The sequence below is a fragment of the Amblyomma maculatum genome, chromosome 8 (genome assembly GCF_055883805.1).
Source record: "Amblyomma maculatum isolate TAMU_Amacu chromosome 8, ASM5588380v1, whole genome shotgun sequence".
NCBI classification, from domain to species: Eukaryota; Metazoa; Arthropoda; class Arachnida; order Ixodida; family Ixodidae; genus Amblyomma; species Amblyomma maculatum.
The window spans coordinates 30951739-30974821 of NC_139351.1; the positions used below are offsets into that span (position 1 = coordinate 30951739).

The 23083-nt window shown below is 43.3% G+C and overlaps 1 protein-coding gene across 2 annotated transcripts; it reads right to left on the reverse strand.

Annotated features, from left to right (window-relative positions):
* Positions 1–1913: 1913 nt before the first annotated feature.
* Positions 1914–21123, reverse strand: LOC146180841 (mitochondrial substrate carrier family protein S-like). Of its 2 annotated transcripts, none has more exons than XM_084576172.1 (8): positions 20853–21123; positions 20224–20377; positions 18228–18296; positions 13308–13370; positions 13139–13211; positions 12996–13043; positions 7064–7269; positions 1914–3452 (listed from the first exon to the last, which is right to left on the reverse strand). In XM_084576172.1, the coding sequence occupies exons 1-8, from the start codon at positions 20908–20910 to the stop codon at positions 3278–3280; spliced, it is 846 nt and encodes a 281-aa protein (XP_084432298.1). In that variant the 5' UTR covers positions 20911–21123; the 3' UTR covers positions 1914–3277. The 2 variants fall into 2 exon arrangements, with proteins under 2 accessions (XP_084432298.1, XP_084432299.1); XM_084576173.1 differs by lacking the exon at positions 20853–21123 and adding an exon at positions 20667–20795.
* Positions 21124–23083: the final 1960 nt, after the last annotated feature.

Sequence of the window (23083 nt, forward strand, 5' to 3'; positions counted from 1 at the left end):
ATGCTGGCATCATTCCGAATAGAGCTTGGTGCAAGCAGCGACTGCTGTGATGTTAAAAATGAAACAATTGCTCGTGATCATTCCAATGCTCCTTGTGGTGGAAGCACGGGTTCCACGAAGGCGCACGTTGACAGCGTACTCGATGGGAGGCGCGGGCGGACTGAACAAAACATGGCCGCCGCGCAGTTTCTGTCTTTTTCACTAGATGGCGCTAGCTTTTGTAAAGCCTCTATTGATCCGTGGACCTTTCTGTGTTATCCACGTTTCCGGGCGGCTTTGAAGGTGCCTATTATGTGCCGAAAACGCAATCACAGAGGCGCCGTGACAAGGAAGAAATTAACAGCGGTGTCGTACTTTTAAGACAAGGAAGTGCACTGGGGCATGAATCTCTTTTCCTTTAGTTTGAAATGTCAGACTCATACTGTTCTTCAATTGTTGGCGCTCTGCGTCGACGTTCAGCTCAGCGACGGCATAGCGCGGACGACGCCATATATACGTCACTGCTGATTTCTAGTGTGTTTAAGGCTGACCAATGACCTTGTGCCTCTGAGGCAAAAAAAATGCATGCTCGATCCCGGCCAGAGTGGCTGTCTTTCGTATGGAAGGGAAAAATTAAGACACCCGTGTTTCGAGATTTCGGTGCACACAAAGATAATTATTTTTCAGCCCTCTGCTATTGCCGCTTTACAGCCCTAGTGTAGCTTGCACACACTAAAATTGCTGATAATTATCATTGCTTCTCACATTTTTGTGTGCAACCGCAGGTGATCGGCAGAGTCGCCCGAACCATGACTGCCGATGCTGCACTCTGGGTGTACAGCTTAGTTGGACAACTTTGCTTGGAAGATTCGGTCTTCCCGTACACTTGCATTAGAGCAAACTGAACGTCATAAGGATAAAAACGGACACATTAGGTCAAAGCACCAGGCGTAAACAATGAGCATGATAGCTACTACTACCACCCCGTTTCAAAGGGGACGCTCTTATATTCCATCCAGCCATCCGTGAATGAAGCGATGATGGATGATAGTGCCCACTAAAAACTTTCGTTCACAAGGCGTGCGTTATTGTGCCGTAACAGCTTTGAGTATTAAAATGAAAAGGACGTTACTCTAAGCAAAGAATGTCTAATTACTGCCTGGCGAGTGAAATTTATATTTGTTTTCAGTAAGTCTTTTTTGTCGACCACCAGTCATCATCGCGGTCGCTGCTCATGGTTTCCAGCATCGGACTAGATAAAAACGGGCGCATACACAAATCGAAAAATTCTCAGCAAAATTTTCTGCAGCGTTTCTACCAAAACCACTACGGAATCGAACATTTTAAACGTCAATGTTTCCATTGCGCCGAAAAAATTTTGAGACCTAAATTCCAGTGTTCTGTCTCTTTAAGTTACAATAAACACCTTGAACTTCTTTTAAACTCCTGCTTGAAAGCAATTGCAGCACTTTAAGCAGAAGTGCTGATTGGAAAACGACAGATACTGAAAGGCTGAGCTGCATACTAGCCATTACAGGATTTAAAATATTCGTCATGATAAAATATTTGTCATCTGGTGGCCAGAACTCTGAATTCAATGCCAACAGCATTAGTCAAAAGTGTGCATGCAAAGATGAAAATTTCTAATTTCTGAACTGATATGACAAGTTTACTATGAGCAGAAAGTCTCAGCCAGCCTTCAGAATAGTAAGTCATCATTTGATCATTTCAATAGTAAGGCAAAAATCAAGGCAAAAACACCAGGTACCTTTCTGTGCTTTCAGCAGAAATTCCAGCAGAGGTCTTTTTTTTTTATGTGTAACAGAACACTTTCATTTCAGTTTATTAAAAAAAGGCCCTTGGCTATCGCCCAAGCTGCCATAAGAATGCTGCCTGTTATTTACAGTAATTAAATAACAAGCATAGCTTCAAAGTAGTTGCAAAATGTCCCTTGATGGTTTTTAATAATTTTCAATCTTGAACAATGCAAGAATACATCTACAAAGTTTCTCTAGAAACAGCAACACCGACATAAAAGCGATGACAACCAAGAAAGAACTTGCAACTCTTTGCCCTTAGGTGCTGCAATTGCAATGGTCCAGGAAAGAAATGGTGCTGTAGAATTCCTTTCCCAGGCCATATTTTCAAAAGTAGCTCAATTAATTGCAGTTGCTTAAGCTTAAACTTAAGTGCCTACCGAATAACATCACATTTAACACACAGATTAAAAGCTACGAAAAATGAAAACAAGCTATAAGAAGTACCTAGTCCATATTCTAACTGCATTTAGAACTTTGCAAATAATCATCAATATGGTGCTTAAATACAGCATACAGAACATAAAATGTTGTACTATGCAGGAAAGCATCACAATGTCTGGACAGTTGCTGTGTATATTGCACAGTGTAAAATGAATTCACAAATCATACAAAATGCAAGAACAACAAAGTTATAAAAATGTAAAAATATAGATGCACTTCATTTTCTTAAACTCTGAGTAAAAGTAAAAACTGCAAAGTAGAGTAGTTAGGACGGTCATTACAGCCTGCAGTAGTCTAGCCAGTTTCCCTTAGATACAACAGCAAAAATAATCCATTTGACGGTTCAAGCAAATAACTGGTACACTAAGAACGAGTCGCATTATTGGCACATTTGTGGAAAAGTTGAACAAAATGCATTCTTCACATTAGCTGCAAAAGCCTGCCACTAACAGAAGTGCTTCAAAAAGTTCTTACTGTTTGGACAATATAGGTTCTGTTGAACACTTCTGTAGTTGCAAATGCAGTTATTAAAATGCCCGTCAGCTTTCCAAGTAGAATGCAAGCATAACTGTGAAAAAGATGGGAACTTCCTACATATGTATGTCTGCTACATAAAATGGCCCTCTGGGAGCTGTAAGACACTACTGCAGTGTTCCAAGGCTTGCATGTTGGAGGAGTTTGCAAGCAAAAAATCAGAGCTGCCCAAAAAATGCTGCAGCCTTGTTCTGACTGCACATCATGCTTCAAGCTAACGAGCCCTAACCATAAGGTACTTAAGTTCTGGCAACAGCCAGGGTACCAAGTAGGTGCAAATGGTCAGACTGATTTGCTCCATTCAATTAGGCAATAAGCACACGCGGAAAGGAGAAGATCACTGCATCTCAACACATGACCTCACAAAATTTCAAGGCTTTTTGAAGCCCAAATTGAATCAGACATGCAAAAGCACTAAAGACATTTTTAAAAAAGTATAAATCCAGAGAACAAGAGGCGATGAGAAGTGAAGCCAAGTGTGACAGATTGTCAAGAAGCAAAGGTCAATCTCGAAGGCCGAGTTCGGTGACCTTTCGTTGGGCATAGCTCATGACGATCATGCTGGTCCCGTTGGCCACAAAGCTGCGAATAGAGCCAGGAGCCAGACCACGGTACATGGCTGTAAAGCCACCCTTCTGGTTGTAGACAGTCCTCATTCGTTGGAGCAAGGACACATTCCTAGCAGCAAAAAAAAAGAAACGGTTGCTGTTTTTACAAAACTGATGCATAAGTTTGCCGCCGAAAGATATGTATGACAGAAGTAAGCATAGCAAACCACACCACCGACTAAATTGCTCCACTAATGAGTGCATCACCTTCTATTATTCATAGATGACTCAGTAATCCCTGTGACACTTTATTATTACAACATGGCAATGTGCATTGCGTTACTTTATTATTTTCAGACTATGATTTAAAAGTTACTTTTATCACAGCTCCTACTTCCTTTCGGAATACTTGGCACTATTCATAGTTTACTATTTCCACAATAAATGTATCCTTCAAAGGATGACATCCCTTATTCCTGATTATGCACAAATAATCACTAGCCACAAGATAATGAACTTCTAAAGTGAACACAAGAGCACATGATCACAGCTTTGCAGAATGCCATGTAAGAACAATGTCTACATTATTGTACACAAGCAAGAATCACAAAAAAAAATGACTGCTCACTGTTCTGCCTCAGTCACTTTGCAAGCATCCAAGATATGGCGCATACATAGTAGAAGCAAACATAGTATATATGTTTTTCTGCAGTAGTTCTATTTCATCATCACCATTACCACGAGCCTGACAAAACCCACTGCAGGGCAAAGGCCTCTCCTATACTTCTCCAATTAACCCAGTCATGTGCTAGCTGCATGCATCGTATCCCAACAAACGTCCTAATCCCATCCACCCCTTGCTATGTTTGGTCTTCCATCAGAATCCAGTCTGTCACCCTTCGGGACCATCGGATTTCCTCCATTCACATTACATGCCCTGCCCATGTCCACTTCTTGATTTCTACTCGTGTGTTATAATTTGTGTTTGTTTGCTCTCTGTCTCTTAGCATTATAGCTGAGCTAAAAGCAACTGCAAACAGTTTAATATGAATGCACACATTTAGGATACAATGTAACTTTTAAGGCAATGTGGAAGCTCTCAAAAGAATGCAGTTTATTCACAGCTTAAGCGACATTGTACTCTGTTACTTCCAATGCAGTCAAGTAATGCCTGTATCGCACATCTATTTCAAAATGCTACAGCCATTGCAACGTAAGAGGACAATGCGATGTAGTCACAGTGATGGCCAGAAAACCGAAGTCTGCTGAGGAAACTTGGAACATTCGAGTGAAAGCCCAACATTTCACCACCAGCAAGATGCAGACAAAAGGAAAGCCTACAAGCAACGTTTTCAACCACACTGCCTCCCTGCCTATCCCTGAAGTTAGCTCAGCCAATTCCAAAACTAAAGTAGCGCGTTATGGTATACTGTGTGTTACGGTCACATGATACACTGTGGAGCCCACGAGATAATGTTGGAGGGTGCTGTATGAGGAATTGCCATAAAGTAACCGCTGGTCTTAAAAACCGGCACTTAAGAATCTTTTCACCCGCTCTTTTACATGGTATAGCTAAGGAGCTGCAAAAGACAAAGAAAGAACATAAGCTCGCATTCAAAGGAAATAATAGAAAGTGACACTAAGCATTAACCTAGCTATAAATATGAAGATGACAAAGTGGGCAGTGGCACGGGGTGGAATGCTCAAGATAGGCCCACTGGCCATTAAAGCTTAGCTCTTCTTCTAGTTATCAGGTCGCCACGTTTCTATCATGTCACCGTAGTACATCGCTTGCAACCACATGACATCCTGGTGCAGACGTATGTCACCTCTCTTCATTTTGTACCTAGAGCAAAGCTTTTCACTCACCGTGGTCATTGGCTGCGGCTACCTGGACTGTCGCCCAGCTTTACACCAGCTCAACTTGACCAGACCTGATCAGCTGCTCTCCCCTGCCATATCCCCAGCCCTGACAGCAATACACAAAGATCAAGAGATGCCCAGAACTGATCAAACCAACCCCACAGTAGAATGTTGGCCCCACAACCGCCAGAGCCAAGATAGCATCCCGCCCAGCTTAAATCATCCAACATATCCATAGGTCTGGTCCTGAAGTTCCAAGGGAGAGCACTCACCAGATCCTCCCACTAATCATGGTGACAAGCATTCCATCACTTGTTCCTCCTACTGATGCTTACCATAATGTCATGCTTTGTATCCAAGAATTTGATCAAGGTAATTGCTTGATGGCCCAGGGTCATGCTATGAATACAAAGACGACAAAGCGGGCATGGGCACGGGGGGAGCGCTCAAGCCAGGCCCACTAGCCATTAAATCATACCTCATTTTCATGTGAACATGTAGTTCTGTTTCTGTCATGTCACTACATTACATCGCTTGCCACCCCACAATAACATGAAGAAAGTATATCCATAAGACCGCGGCGGCTGCATTTCGATGGAGGCGAAATGAAGTGGCGTCCGCGTGCTGTGCGATGGCAGCGCATTAAAGATCCCCAGGTGGTCGAAATGACTCCGTAGCCCTCCACTACGGCTCCCCTTTCTCTCTTTCCGCTTTCACTCCCACCTTCCTCCCTTCCCTTATGGTGCGATTCAGGTGTCCAAAGAGCAAGTGTGACAGATACTGCGCCTTTCCCTTCCTGCGAACCAACAATTATTATTATTATATTGTATCCATAAAATAAAACAGTGGGGCTTAGTGTTACAAGAATGTTCCTTACAAGCTGGACATATTTTGACTCACACAGAGCCAGAGTACGGCCCTAGTGGCATTAGTATTAGAAGCCACAAAAATAAGCTTTCAAACACGACTAGAAACATGTAAAAGAAGCCTGGCATCCAAAGTTGCACTGCTAAAGAGCTACCTAAGGTGCAGATTGCAAGGCCTATCCAAATTTTGTAAAAAAGAGGTGCACACAGCTTTACAATGATTTATTGCCAATAAAGTAAAATAGCTATTTTGAACAACCTTATTCCAAATAGCCTTTTTTTTTTAACTGTTGCAGTCTAGTCTAGTGAACATGGTGTGCATGAAAAACCTCCACTTGTTGAGTCCAAATTATTAACAGCTGATTAGTGTAATGTTATCACAGCTTATAATGATATTTTTTTAACACTATGGAGCCTCAAGACTCAATCTCATTATTTCTACAAATAAATACATAACCCGAGGCATTATCAGAACTCCAGATCTCAAGTGAGAGTTGTGAGAGGGGTTCCTGTTATAAATAGCTCCATCAGTCAATGCAAGCTAACAGCAGTAAGACAGGAGCAGAACTTATACAACTGAGAAAACAGAAGGTATACAATCAAGTTATTGGGAGTAGTAGTTACACAATAACAAAATACAGTGAAGTTATTGACAAGATAATGCTTTAATGCATCTTCAAACTCTTGGTAGTTATATAAGATTGCAATCTGTTGCAGTAAAGTATTCCATATTTAACAGCAGTGTATACAGAGGAGAATGAATCATATTTAGTTGTCCCATGTGGGAGTAGTAATGTAGCCATAGATGAGCGTGTAGCGTGGGTAATGCTATGTTGCTGAACTGCTACTGAAAAATGGCCAAAAAGTATAAAGGAAAGATGAAAGCCCCAAGCAACTTTACCTGTTACTGCTAAGGTTGTAACGGGAAAAGCTACGAGGCCACATGGCGGTGAACCAAGTACTTCAAATCTCACCACTAAGGCCCTGATGGAAACTAGAGCCCCGTACTCACTGGCCATAGTGTCCCTGAACCTGAGATTTCATGTACTCGAGTGGCCAGACGATCCACCAGGCGGCGGTTGCTGCCAGGCCAGAGATGAGGAAGGGCCCCAGCAGAGGACGCTGGAAGTACTCGTTGAAGTTGCGCCGGCCAGAGTCAAGGAAGATGAAATACGACGTCATGAGCCCTATCGTCCGCATCCACGTCACGCCAAAACCCTGCACCAGGCACCCATCGGACATACTGAAGAGTGCAGAATGCTGCGAGAGCTCTCAAGCAGTCTTTCCTGCCTCAAAGAATGTGGTACTGCTTAATCATCCTTCAGCATGGCTTGAAATGAAAATTACCTGCTTGTAGTTTAGTTGGATTTATAAGAAGGTTAGTGATGCCAGCAAAAACTCAGCACATTTGACAAGAGGCAAGTTGTCAACACCAACACATTTCTCAAAGACAAATAAAGTAACGTCCATATGCTTCAAAAAAGGTTGACTCCGAATAAAGGAAGTCTACAGCACTACACCAAAGAAATAAAAAGGTTGGTAACCTTTGTTGGCCTGTCGGGCAGGGAACGATTTACTAAGCAGTTTACCCAACAGTCATTATAAGAGATCACAAAACTCAGCCATGTGCATCTGTTGAGCTTTGTGCTTTCACCACCATCTTTCGAGAGCCAAAAGTTTATTGAAAGTGATGATTGTTTGTTAGTATGTAGGGTTTAAAATCCCGAAGCGGGAGACACCGTACAGGCTATGGAAATTTCGACCAGCGGGGTTTGCTAATGTGCAACTGACATGACGTAGTACATGGGTACCTTGCTTGTCACCACCATGAAAAAGTAGCCACTGCAGCAAGAATTGAACCAAAATCCTTGGGTTCGGCAGTCAACCACGCCAACCACAGAGACAGTGCAGCAAGGCTGTTGGAGGTTCGCATGCATGTACAGTGCAGTGGAGAGAACCCGCAGTAAACTGCATGCCAGCGTTTCCTGATGGCGCAGCGACTGTTTTCACGATTTACATATGGTAACTCCCTTGATATGCCTGCCTGAGTACTTTTGTCAGACACGCATTCTCATATAAAAGAATCAACAATCGCAGAGGATCATGTGGTCTCTCCACTTTTGCGCAGCACTGTATGTAAAAAAAAAAAAGACCAATCAGCAAAACTCCTAAGGCCTCCGTGCTTTTATCTACACCTCTTGCAGTTGCTTTTGCAATTTTTCAACAGAATCCTGCAGGCCTAAATCTCAAACACTCCAGTGACTCGTTTGCGTAAGAGCCCTGCAGCACTTTCTAGAGAGATGCTGGCTATGGCTGAAGTAAAATTTTGGTGTCACACTGATACTTATTCAAAAAGTATAGGAATCAGTACATGGGAACAGGAGTCATTAAATAATGAAATTCCAAAACAAGAAAACAAAATGTAGCCCTCAACTCTGTTTTCGTGGGGCTTCTAATTTCTATCTCTCGATATACATGGATGATGCCGATTGAAACAGCCTATGTGAAAATGTAATCGAAGTCTGCATTCGTGGTTGCCTGTCGGCTGCCAACTTGTTCTCACTAAAGCTGACAACCTTCTCCAACACTGCACTGGTTTAAAACGAGCCACAAGCTTCTACTGCATAAGCACAATCTACAGCTGTCAAACACACACCCGGTACTTTGTGGCACACCTAGTGCAACATGGCACTGGATTGTTCCTGCACTGCACATGTGTACTGGTTTCCTACCAGTTTTCTGGGTAGCACACGAATTTGTGAATTCCTCATGAGGATGCTACATCTTGCGGAAAAGAGCGATTACAGGAGCTTCTACACACATTATTTTTCCACCAGTCTGAGTGAGAAATCTGCAAAGGAGAGTCCATGAGCGCCTATGCTGCTTGCGTAGCTGGGGTTGTACAGCGTCTCCCAACTCGTGGCAGCAAGAGGTACAATGCTAATTTAGAACAACACATACATATTTCACCTGATAAAGATATGTGCACCAGCCAAGAAAGCGTGAGAAGCCCACCAAAGCAGGGATACAGACAAACGAAGGATGGTCATTTGTGCTATGCCTGATTATAGGAAGCAGGATGCATACAGTCTCAAGAAACTTTGATACTAATCATTACGTAGTGCCTCTACTGGTGATTATTTTATTACCTGGTTTGCAGTGCATTTGATTAAGGACACATGGTAGATTAAAGCAAGAAAAAAAAATCAATTTTTGCGTTTATAACCTTGAATGCCAAAACCTTGAAATTTGCAGAGTGCATGTTTACCAGAGCCAGAAAAGCTTGCTCTTCTTATCCAGGCAGAACATGGACACATTCAATTTCTTCAAAGCTTGCGCCTTCTTGCGTATTACTAATTAAAAACTGGGAATTCTTTTATACTTTTGTTTCACAACTACCAGTCAAAGGAAAAAAAAAAAGAAAAATGGCATGTTTTGTTGAATGCTAGTGCATTTTACTTGCTTTTCTTGACTTGGCGAGATGTGATTTGGTAACTGATTATTTTTACTTTTTTTTTTTTCGTCTCAAAAAGCATGCGCAAGCCCGTTTTGTAGCAGGGCCTGTTAAGTGCTATGTTTAAAAATTAAGACCGAACCAAAGCATTAAAAACTTAAATTTGTGTGTTATGACTTATGACCCATTCTGATAGCATCACCGTAATTGAATCTACGCTACCATAAACGAAAGGGAAAATGTTCAGACTATTTCGCAGGCCTCCTTCAGGTCCAAAAGTCATTCTTGACTCAGCCTCGCTCACCTTGTCTAAATGAAGCATTCGCCATCTACATGAAGCGGGCAATGATTTGGAGCAAAGAATCATGTATCATGTTGGTGCTCAGTAGAAGAGATGCACCTGGCATTGCTAAGAGCCTTCTGTTCTCCCAAGCCTGCAACGTGCCTTTACTCAAGATAAGGCAGAGGTAGTTTTCCAAAAGTAATTACTAGATATAAAAGTTATGAGTTGTCAATTTTTTTGGCATAGTGTAATTCTTTGTCATATATAGTTCAGCAATATGCCACAAGAAATGACAAATTTGTGCTTGGGAACGTGTTTTTTTTCAATCAGGCAGCAGGAGATTGAGAATAAGTTATATTTGAGAAGAGGCATCTTACCAGTGCTTAAAGTCTGGCTCCATCGAAGGGGGATCTCTACTGATTCGAGCACAGGAAGAGAGGAAAATAAAGAGTGGGAGAGAGAGACAGAAAGCTGCTGGCGGCACATTTTATGCACAGATGTTTTATACAAAAAGGCAAACCATTTTTAAGCGCAATTTTTTTCACTGAATTTACTAGACGAGCCTGAAACAAGTGATTGAGAGGGGTCATTTTAGGGATTGCAATTAATGGTATTTAACATAACTCACAGTGAAACAAAGTCTAATGTAATCACTATCTTTCATATGGTACTCTTGACATCAAAGTGAAGGGTAGTGTTTCTGAACAGTCTAGAGGGGCTTTTGCAACAAAGACTTTACAAAATGAAATAGGTGTAAATCAAATTTTTGCATAAATATGCACTTTAATTAGGCTTTATAAAACTACAAAATTTAATTAGCTATAAGCAATAAGTAATTCATAGAGCGGTGCAGTAGGTCTCAGATCCCTTATGAAGAACAAAAACCACAAGAAGAGACAGGACAGAGGCTTATTCAAGGAATGGCTACTCAAGGCCTACTCAAGGTTTCTTGAGTGCAATCATGAGATCACAGTCAGATGAATGCATCGACACACCATCGGTGTCCGTTTTACAAAAACTACCGTATTCTCCCGTGTATAAGGTGCTTTTTTTTTTACAAAAGTTTTGCCAGTGCATCCTATACAACAGAGCACCTTAAACATTTATATTTTTTTAGCGTTTTGCACAATGGTCCTGAGTGGGCTTTATCGTGAAATGGCGGCAGCAGCGAACTCTGCAATTACGAAGCCTATGGTCATCTCACAGGCCCTAAGCATTACTAATATGAAATGCCAAAAGATGGTGACATCCGCGTTCCTCGCCCGTCCACGGTGCCAAGACAGGCCAGGACAAGCTGACTCACTAATCCAGTTGTCATCTGAAGCGTTTTGTGCTAGCTGCTCAATGTGTCTTTCCCACTTCCTGTGTATGCCGCACTATGTGTGCTTAAAGGCCCACTGTCCACCCTCCGGTCGAAAATATTTTCTTCCTCGGTGACTGCGAGACTTCGCCCCTAGAACGCAAGGCCGCAAAATGTTTTTGAAAAGAGTAACTAATAACGCAGTTACAGCCACCGCAATAACCCGATTCTATCATGCCTTTCTCCTTCCGTTCCCTCGCAAAGTTTTTTCACTTTCCTGCCCGAGGTCATCTAGCCTCCGCAATACAAATTCCCCTTCCTCCTCCGCGTTTGGCGGAAGGTGGGGCGTGGCTCTCCGCGAGCGCGAAAAAAAAAAAAAAAAACGGTCGAGGGAGCGCGCGCCACTGGATTCAGTCTGGCCATGGAGAGGTAAAAGCGCGCTGCGAGCGGTAGACACCCATCCTTGTCCCGTCAGTCAGCGAGACGGACCAATGGACATCGTTCGCGGTACGTACGTCATTGCTGTGGCCCGTCGGGCTAGCGCAGGAAACGGGGAAGCTGGCTTCCCAAAGAAGAGCATGAGAGAGCTTTGAATTGTATTTTCGATGCTTTGCGGTGCGCGTGTCACTGTAGCATTTTGCACAGACTATTTCCGGTACCTGATCGAAACACTGGGCTCCTTTGCTTAAAAGGGCCTTCCCTGAACAGTGGCCCTTTAACGCCTGAGCACGAAAATGCCTCAGCACGTTCACTATCAAAGCAGCTATTATGAGTTTGAAGAGGGTGTCTCCGCAGTACTCTAATCAGAAATTGGAAAACTTTTTTGACAGCGCATCCAGAGATGAAGCCTTTGCAAAGTTTGAGTAAACACAGCCTTGCTGCTGTGCCTGCATGAGTCTTTTTGATAGTGAGTACCGCTCCTTTTTTTTCTTCTATCGTATTATGCCGAGTAATGAGAGGTCTCAAAGGTACAGAACATTTTGCAACAGTCACACAAGCCTCTAACGTCCAGTACCACTACTGCCCTAACTAGGTAAACTGAGGTGAGTTTTATCCAAGGGTGCATCTTACATGCCAACGTTTTAATTAAAAGCCTCAAAATATGAGGGGTACACCTCATACACTGGGAAACATAACTTTCTGTTGTTTTTTTTTCATTTTTTACGTATGCTGTATCATCTTTGCCCGGGGTCTTTTTCTTTTCGTGCTTTCTGGATGATGTCACTTTCACCATGGAATTGTTTTTCTCGTGTTTTTACTCTCACTCTAGGATTGTTTGCCAGGTTATACATTAAACTGATCCATATAAGCCATGCTGTTCATCCAATAAATGCCGAGTTGTTAGTACCACCCTGTGTTGCCACCTGCCTCTGTCTCATTTCTTTTTGCAGCTTTTGTTATGCACAATTTCCTATCAACCGGTCTGCAATTTTGCCCTCCTAAAAAGAAAACAGATCCTTTGCCAATACCGGTAAAACGTCCGAGAGCAATGCTTTGTGGAACAAAACCTGAATTCCCCATGCTAGCAAGTACAGCTGGCTGACTTTTTTTTTTAGTGTGCAATGAGTTGCAATAATAATAATAATTGGTTCACAGCAAAGGAAAGGCGCAGTATCTCTTATAAATTTGTTTACAATGAAGCAACTGCACATCAGCTATGAAGTGCACATTATATATAAATTGGGCAGTGCTACAAAGAGCACTCAATTAGAAAATGAAATACAGCAATTTCAATACTGCAAGTGAATACAATATGAATGCACTATTTTAGCCACAGACAAAATCAGTAGCACTCCTGATATGAACTTTCTGCTTAAAGGGAAGTTTCTGATACTATTTGTATACCACTATCCTTCTGCAGTTGGCCCAAAATCGATTCTGACTTAGACCTTGGAGATGCCACTTACTGTATAGACCTTGCGGACTGTCCATGTCTGGCCAATCTGTCGGCTTATCTGCAATCATAACAAACATCAGTCACCCTCTGTCTTCCAACGTCACCGGAAATGTACAGGAATCTTTTTTTTTTTCTTTTTGAAATCAGTCAAACCTTGGCATACTCTAGTGGGCATTCAATAATGGCCCGGGCTGTAGACGCGATGACACCTCCGATAACGACCCTCCTGTAGATGGAATATGCCACTTCAGTTATCTCCCAAGAAAAGAGCATTTAATTTTGTCCTTTGCGCAAAGTTTGCACACATGGCGCAAGACCTTACGTTTGGAGTCCTGCTGTGAGTGGAATCTGGCTCGTGCATACTGTGTTGTCGAGGTACGTATATCTGAAACATCAGTGAAAACAGCATTAAGAATGAAAACCGCAATTAACACACAGAGCATCAGAAGGAATAATCACACACTGAAAAGTAATGATGTTCCTCCGAAACCATTAGCAGTTTCACAAAACTGCAATGAACATGAAGCTAAATGGCCTTTCAAGCTCCCAGAATCTTTGCCATGCCTTGATTCATTGCTGAACTTATTCCCTCTGCTGAAAGCAATGTTGTATTAATCCATGTAATTGATTATCTAGTCAGATAATCAATGAAACCAGCCAGAATGCCACTGCAGGAAAGGTTTTGGATATTAAGTTTTAGCCTTTACCATAAGAAGCCCTTGTCAGTGTCACTCATTAATGCAGTTATAAAAGATGAAGGCACTATACATAAGCGTTCTTCAAGACCTTCTGTCTCAAAACCTTACAATGTTTTGGGCTGCTGTGAGCCAAGGCTCATGTATGAAAAGTTAGCGTACTAAAATACTGGGAGGTGTGCCGTCCCCCAGCAAAGAGCGGGTCATTTCTGCGATACAAGCCGCGAGAGAGTGCAGCGTGTAACAGGACTGCTGGAGCAGGTAGCACACAGCTGGGTGAGCTGTCTCCATTACCGCTATTTGTGTTCAATTTGCGCAACATATGGTGCAGTCACGAAGGTGCTAACTTGAAAAATTTTACTGCATCGATACCATATGTTTCACCTTAAAATATCAGACCCCAGCAGTTTACGCCTAATAACCACAGCTTTTTTGAAAGGCAGCTCGTGGTCACGAATGAAAAAAATTAAAGATGGCTTAGCTCTGCTATGCCTGGATATACGTAGCGAAAAGCAGTGACTACCTCGGGATCAGAAGAAGTTAATTTCTCCAGTCTTCTGCGCCATTCCCCAGTAGCTAAACTCTCTTTGGCTTCCATGTCGAGCTCGTCTAAGTTCACCAGCATTCTATAATTCCTTAACAGGAAAGGAAAGGCGCAGCATCTGTCGCTCGCAGAAGGCAAGAAGCAGAGCCCGGCGGCATTGGAGCGCACTCGTTCCCGCTTGGTCCTCATAGCTGACGGCAGATTGGCGACGTCACATTCTAGACATCATCCCAATTGAGTGACTTAACTATTTTAGTCTTTGGTACTTTCAAACTGCACACCAATCACAGTATTTGTCACTGGCGGAATCCCGCTATCATCCTCACGGTAGACAAGCGGAATTAACCCGGGGAGTGGCACAGTGGTAAAGCGCTTGGCTGGGGATCCAAGGGATGGAGGTTCGATTCCAGAATGGAGACTAATTTTCTTTTTTTTAATGAAGAGGAGTCGCAAACCTCGTAAGTGTTGCTAGGCAACACCGGCAAGCTTGGCAAGGGGGTTGTGCAGCTGTCCATGGCTGTGACGTCACTCGGTTTCAGAATGGAATCAGCTTCACACTTAAAACACAGAACTATACCAACACTTCTCCTGAAAGTTAAATTAAATATTTGCAATGGAGTGGTATAAGCGAGGAGAGAACTGTACTAAGTCAAGAAAGTGATTTCAAATGGGAAGTGCTATTTTTTCATTGAAGAAAACTTCATGCAAAATGGTTGTTCTAAGCATTCTAAAACATGATGCGGATTAGTAAAGACATTTTCTTAAAGTAACTGCATTACATATTCAAATAAACCGATCGTGACATCAAAATTCGGAAATACCAGTAATGCTCATTGACTTTTTGCGCAAATCGTAACAAAGTGGTATGGACTGTGCAGAGGTGAAGTGTGCTGGAGCAATGACTTCGTTCTTTCTATTTTCAAAGCTATCAGTCCTGCCAATGCGCCCTGGGCAAAGTGGCCCGACCGCAGTGGTGCAGTGGTTATGGCATTCGACTCCTGTTCCCATGAATACAGGATCAAAAAGCGGCTGCGACAAATGTTTTCGAAGAAGGCGAAAAGCAAAATGCCCGAGCGCTGTGCCATGTCAGTGCATGTTAAAGACCCCCCGTGGTCGAAATTTCTGGAGCCCTCAACTACAGCGTCTCTCATAGCCTGAGTTGCTTTGGGCTTTGAAGGTACCTTCCAATTGGGTTGAACTGAGACAATTTCTTCACACTAAATGCATAAACAAGAAACTCGTGAAAAAAAAAAAGGGAAAAGAAAGGAAATGAAGCACTCAACATGCCGGTTTTGGAAGATACTTAACACAATTAAGTAATGCCTTAGTTTTTTACCTCCAGTGCAATAAAAATCGTAAAATGCCTGTAGGAAAATAGGATGCCGAGTTAGCAGGTGTACAAGTTAAAAAAAAACCCACAAAGATGCAGTCACTGCCTGCCAATTTATGGAATTAAAGCAATACAGTTTGTCCATAAAGTACAAGATATAAACACTTTTGTATTTTTTAATGAAAGTGCATAGTTTTTGTTTTGCACTTTATGCTGCCTATCTTTTACATGCGTACTACGCAGTGCATGCAATCCATTAAACAAGAATATGTTTAGCAGCTGTCTAGACTATTTATGTTTTCTTTTAGTTGAAGCATACATTTTTTAACTAGTAAATGACATCCACAGCAGCTGACCATAAATGTCAGCTGAAAACGAAAATAAAAGAAAAGACTGAAGATGGAAGCACCCCAATACTTTCACTCGATTCATCATCATCATTTGGACTATTACCACTGCAGGGCGAAGAACTTTCCCATATTACTCCAACTAACCTAGTCCTGTGCTAGCTGCATCCACTTGAGCACTGCGACCTTCCGAACCTCTAACTCTCTGCCTCCCTCTGCTATGCTTTCCTTCCCTTGGAATCAACTTTGTTATCTCTCATGACCATCGGTTATCCTCTCTTCGCACTACATGTCCTGCCCATGCCCATTTTTTCATTGGTGATTTCCACTAGAATGTCATTTCTCTGACCCACTCTGCATACTTCCCATCTCTTTACACTACACCTATCATTTTCCGCTCCATAGCTCTCTCCATAGCCTCCATGTTCCAGCCCAATCGATGAGTACAGGTAAGATACAACTGTTGTATACTTTCCTCTTGAGCGATACCGGTAAGCTGCTTGTCATAATCAGCAAGTACTTGCCAAATGTGCTCCATCCTAATGTTATTCCTTGTCCCGGTCCGGATCTGCGGTTACTACCTTTCCCAAGTATACATTTTAGTATACCACTTCCAGTGTCTCGCTACCCATTGGAAGCTGCTGTTCCTTCCCGAGGCTGTTGAACATTACCTTAGTCTTCTGCATAATGATTTTAAAGCCTACCATTCTGCTTTTCCTGTCTAGGTCATCAATCATTCTTTGCAGCTCATCACCTCATCACATCAGGCAATGTTATCAGCTACTGCAGATTACTGAGGTATTCTCCATCTGCCCTTATCCCTAACTGCTCCCATTCCAAGTCCCTGAATACTTCCTCTAACCAAGCTGTGAAGAGTACCGGAGAGGTCATGTCTTCTTATCTAACACCTTTCATTATGGGAATTTTATTACTTTCTTTATGCTGAACAATTGTTGCTGTAGTGCTACTATAGATATCTTTCAGTATTTTCATATACGGCTCACCTACACCCTGATTTTGCAATGCCTGCATAACTGTGGAGGTTTCGACTGAGTCAAATGCTGTTTCGTAATCAATGAATGCTATGTACTATAGGGGCTGGTTATTATCCGAGCATTTTCCTACTGCCTGGCTGACAGTATGAATATGATCAATAGTAGAGTCTCCTTTCCAAAACTGGCTTGGTCCCTTGGTTGATTAATGTATAAGGTTGCCCCGATTCTATGTAATGGATAGTAAGCTGATCGATCTTTAATTTTTTGTGTACTTTGCGTCCCTTTCTTATGAATTAAGATATGTTTGCATTCTTCCATGATTCCGGTACCATCGATGTCACCAGGCACTGCGTATACAGGGTGGCCAGTTTTTCTAGCACGATATCCCCCCCCCTTCAACAAATCTATGTAGTTACCTGATCCTTCCCAGCTGCCTTCCCCCTTCTCATAGCTCCTAAAGTTTTCTTAAACTCATCCTTCGTTACTGGCGGAACGTCCGACTGCTTTTCCTTACCACCAATCTCATTATTGTCCTGACTACATTGGCTACTGTATAGGTCAGTATAAAATTCCTCAGCTACTTTGACTACCTTGTCCATATTAGCGATGACAATTACGATGACAAAATCAGATGTATGCGATGTCCCTTAGCGCATACATCTGATTTTTGCCATATACCTAATTTCCTCTTCATCGCTTTAAGGCTGCCACAGTTGTTTAGAGCATGCTCAATTTTTTCTGAGTTATGCTTCTTTATGTAAGACACTTTGCACTTATTGATTAGCTTTGATAGCTCTGCCAGTTCTGTCCTGCCTGTTGGGTTGGAGGCTTTCATACTTTGGCATTAATTTCTTAATCAAACCTTTAGTCTGTTTAGACAATTTACCAGTATCCTTTATAACTATCCTGCTGCCTACTTTGTGCACACAGTAATATCTCTGAAGTTATCGTTCCTTGCTTCTACACTACACTAAGGGCGTCTTCCTTGGTTAAAGCTAAATATCTGTTCTGTACCGAGGTCTTCAGACTCTGTTCACAGTGAGCAAAAATCTGCAGGCTTAGGTGACTTCTCTTGTATCTTGGGGACCAAACTAAGCAAGAACGATAAAGAAAATGCATGCAGGGAGTGCAACTGCTGTAAGTCCTCTTGGTCAATATCCTTCAGGGCACTCACAACAAAGAAGGAGTACTGTAGACCGGACGACTTCTTATTAGTGTAACATTGGGTGAAAGATGCAATATCACGGTAAGCACAAAACGAAAACGTTCAAGGATAAGCCGCAAAGAATAATGTTGCTCTGCTGTACGAGCGAAAGTTAAAGACCACTTACACAGCCTCAAAGACGGCAAATTGAACGGACCGGTAGATTCCTGACCCCAGGAGTGGCGGTACACAACCTCTGTGAAAGCGGAAACGAAACAAGAGCAATTTACACTTTTTTCTTTAGTTGAAAGGAGACCGTTCCTAAAATAGTATTAGTATGAATGAGTGCATGCACGGGAGAACATGACAACTTGCATAGTAAGCCACAGTAATGACGCGAAGCAAACACGGCGTGGTTGGCACTGGCTAACGCGCGACCAGTATGCGACATCAGCGGGTAACTCACAAGCTTCGTTGCAGAATCTTCAGAGCGAGTACACAGTCGATCACACTTGTCTAGAGTGCTTGAATGCGATGTGCCACAAAGCACACATTAAGTGAAATCTTAATGCGGCTGCTTTGCCAGAGTCCATGTGCTTGTGCTTGTGCAATTCTCATGTTATTAAGGTTGCGCTAGAGCGAAAGTATGAGGGTTGTCCGCAAAATCAGGTTTCCTGGCAATATTGACGTGTGGCTTTGTTCTCCCTCTCCCAGTCCCCGCCATGGCGAGCTGTCTGCGACACTCAGTCTTTGCTTTCCAGCCGTTGGACGTGGAGCTCCCATTCGCTTCTCCCACCAGGTGCGAATTTCACTCCGTGACTCGTTTTTGTGTGCAAAAAACACTGCGCCAGTGGACATGCATTTCCAACTGTGCGAAATCTATGAAGAAAAGTGCATGAGCGTACAAAACGTGTGCAAATGGTGCCAGAAATTCAAGAATTCAAAGACGGACGTACAGACATCCATGACAAACAGCATTATAGAGGGCTATCAGTTTCGGAGGAAAAGATTGCAAAAGTGGAAGAAACAATGATAAAATATCGAATGGCGACACTTCGAGAGCTCTGCGGGGTGATTCCTGATGTCCGCAAGACCTGCACTGACAAAATTTTGACAGACCATCAGGGTATTCAAAGGTTTGTGCAAGGTAGGTTTCGAGAACGGTAACGGAAGACCACGAAGGGCAAACGTGTTGAAGCGGCCCACAAATTTTTTCAGGCCTACGAAACAGATAGTGAGGAATTCTTGTACTCTATTGTCACAGGGGACGAGATATGGGTCCACTACATGACACCGGAAACAAAACAACAATCTCATCAGTAGAAATATCCAGAGTTGCCGAAGCCACGGAAGTTCAAAAAAACACTGTCTGCCGGCAAAGTGATGGTGGGCATCGTTTGGAAAAGAAAGAGGTTATTGTTGGACAAATTCATTTCTGCCAGCACAGCAATCAATGCGGACCGCCACTGTGAGACGTTGAAGGACCTTCGCCACACGATTCAGAACAACAGGAGAGGCACCTCACGAAGGGAGTGCGTTTTCATTAGGACAACGCTTGTCTGCACATCGCCCGTGAAACGAACGATTTCATCAACAAATTCGTATGGGATACTGCCACACGCCCGCCCTACAGCCCGGACACTAGCCCCAAGAGACTACCATCTCTTCCCTGAATTGGGGAAACAACTCGGTGTGAAGCATTTCAGAACCGCAGGGGAACTGAAAGAAGAGGTTTCAAGTGTGGCTTGGCGGGAGAGTTCTATGATTTAAGAATAAAAAAAGATTGCGCACCGCCTGCAAAAATGCATTGATCTGAACAGGGATTATGTTGAAAAATAGGGGAACGTGTATAAGGTTTCCAAAAATGTTGCATTCAATACCAATAAAGATGTTTTTCATTGTGATAAATTATTGAGAACCTTATTTTACGGACAAACCTTGTAGTATCATTTAAAGCCTGTAACTACCTCAGAATTTAACTTTAATTCTGCCACAGAACACCGCTCGAGCGCTCTAGACAAGTGTGATCAACTCTGTACAGCATGGCGTGGATGTGGCACAACTGAGCAATGCGAGCATTTCAAGTTCTGCGAGAAACTCTTTCTTGCAAGGTTCAGATTCGAAATTGCACTAGACCGACAGCTCCAAATGGATTGAACGGACTGGAAGCACTGCACACTGACCTGTACAGACCGACGACTCCACCCGTCCGAAGAGTTTTCCGAAAGGACTGGTACATACTACAGCTTTCAAAGCCGGCTTGCGCTTGCATTTTTGTCTTAATTGTGTCGAACGGATGACCCACGCACACGTTGGTGACTCCATAAAGTACGCCGACTGCAACAAAACAGAGCACGTACGGCAGCACACACTCGAGCTGATAAAGGGTAAAAACACCGCCACAAATGAATTACATTAAAGTTTATGACTGCATTTTACTGATTGTACTGCATATACGTATCGTCATTCCTGCTGGTCTGCGTTTGCCGCAATTCTGGTTTGTCTTAGCTCCTATCTTGAGCCAGGCTCGACCGATATAGTAGTACGTGCAAACAATTAAGCAAACAAAATGTAGTTTCGTGAATCAAATTAACGAGACAGTCAGCGCGCTGGCATGTATACTTACAAAATCAAAGCTGAAACAGAAATAAAAGTTTGTGACAGTATCAAAAGCGGCGATAATTAGGCGCGCCGCGGAACAAGAAATCACAGCGAACGTCCAGCAAGGCACAGCAGCTGCGGTTCGGACAGTTTAAAATAAGCTCTTTGGCGTAAACACGCCGGAAAAAGATGAGTGCATGTTAAAACTCACCGCCCAGGCCGATCGCCCCTTCCTTGAACCAATGCGTTCGCTCTTCGTTGTGTGTCATCGCAAAGATTAGGTACTGCTGAACCTAATCAAATGGCGTGTTGAGAGTGCACGCAAGCGGCATAACCCGCGGGACCTTGGCTACGCGTGTTACGATATACAAGGTATCGGTTGCCGCAAGCGCTCTCCACGCGTAACTTTTTTGTTTGTGTTTATAGCCACCGGCTGCGCCGGCCGGTCGGCTGGCTCTGATCAGCTGGCCGGCTGGCCAGCAAGCCGTAAACCATACCGCCCCCCTCCATCAAGTGTATCACTCCGCTGTAGCAGTAGCATGGCAGTAGCTACGCTGCATCCTGTAGTCATGACAACTGAGTAAACACATTGCAGATTTTTTTTTAACTCAGTGGTACTCGCGTACTACAGCACGGCCGGTCTCGAGGGAGAGAGCGCTTCTCTTGCTTCTCTTCTCTTAAGAAAGAGCGCGCGCTCTCCCCCGAGACCGGCCGTGACTACAGCTAAGTTTCAACAGCAGTCGTTGGCACAGTGTCGTGAACTAACCCGTACACTTAACTTTAGACTAGCGGGAAGTTCAAACTAGTGTACCTCTCTGTCCGCAGTGTTTACAGTTTTCGTGTTGTCTGTCATCTAATTTTCAATGGTGCAGACATACCGGGTTGGGGTAATTTACGGCCTGTAGTCTGCGAAGACTTGTGGCCTCTTCGTTGTTTAGCTCTTTATGTGGAATGGAGAATGTTTTTCTGTTTAGTTTGTCATCATCATCATCATCAGCCTGATTATACCCACTGCAGGGCGAAGGCCTCTCCCATATTTCTCCACTTAACCCGGTTCTGAGCTAGCTGCATCCACTTGACCCCTGCGAACTTCTTAATCTCATCCGCCCACCTAACTTTCTGCCGCCCCCTGCTACGCTTTCCTTCCCTTGGAATCCAGTTTGGTATACCCTCAACGACCATCGGTTATCCTCTCTTCGCACTACATGTCCTGCCCATGTCCATTTCTTCTTCTTAATTTCCACTATATAATGTCGGTAACTTGAGTTATTTCTCTGACCCACTCTGCACACTTTCTATCTCTTAATGTTACCCCTACCATTTTTCGTTCCATAGCCCTCTGGGTTGTCCTCAACTTAAGTAGAACTCTCTTGGTCAGCCTCCACGTTTCAGCCCCATAGGTGAGTACAGGCAAGATGCAACTGCTGTATACTTTCCTCTTGAGCGATACCGGTAAGCTGCTAGTCATAATCTGCGAGTGCTTGCCAAATGCGCTCCTCTTCTTGTTATTTCCTTTTCATGGTCCGGATCAGCGGTTACCACCTGTCCTAAGTAGACATACTCGCCTACTACTTCCAGTATTTCGCTACCTAATGTAAACTGCTGTTCCTTCCCGAGGCTGTTGAACATTACCTTAGTCTTCTGCATATTGATTTTCAAGCCCACCTTTCTACTTTTTCTGTCTAGGTCATCAACCATTATTTGCAGTTCATCCCCCGAGTTGCTTAGCAAGGCAATGTCATCAGCAAATCGCAGATTACTGAGGTATTCTCCATCTATCCTTATCCCTAACTGCTCCCATTCCAAATCTCTAAATACTTCCTCTAGACATGCTGTGAATAGTACTGGGGAGATTGTGTCTCCTTGCCTAACACCTTTCTTTATGGGAATTTTGTTACTTTCTTTATGCAGAACTATGGTTGCTGTGCTGCCACTATATATATCTTCTAGCACTTTCACGTACGGCTCGTCTACCCCCTGATTTCGCAATGCCTGCATCACCGCCGAGGTTTCAACTGAGTCAAATGCTTTTTCGTAATCAATGAATGCTATGTATAAGGGCTAGCTGGTTATATTGTAGTTTGTTTAGTTTGTAGTACAGATCTCGTGAAAGGTGTTTAACCTCTCCTCGGGTTCTGGATTGTCGACCTGCTCGACGTTCGTCGTAAATATCTCGGGCGAGCGCGTGAGCGGCTTCGTTTCCAGACACCGATTCGTGGCCTGGGGTCCATTTTATTGTGATCCTCCGTGAGATCCCCCTGGATTCGAGAATTTTCTTAGCCGCGTATGACACTCTTCTTTTTGTCAAGTTCCAAATGGCTGTTTCGCTGTCGCTTATAATCACTTTAGCTTTTGTAATCGATCTACACGAACAAAAGGGAGAAGACAACCTTCGAAATCGCAGATGGTCAGAAAGTGCCCGAGGTTAATCACATTAGGATC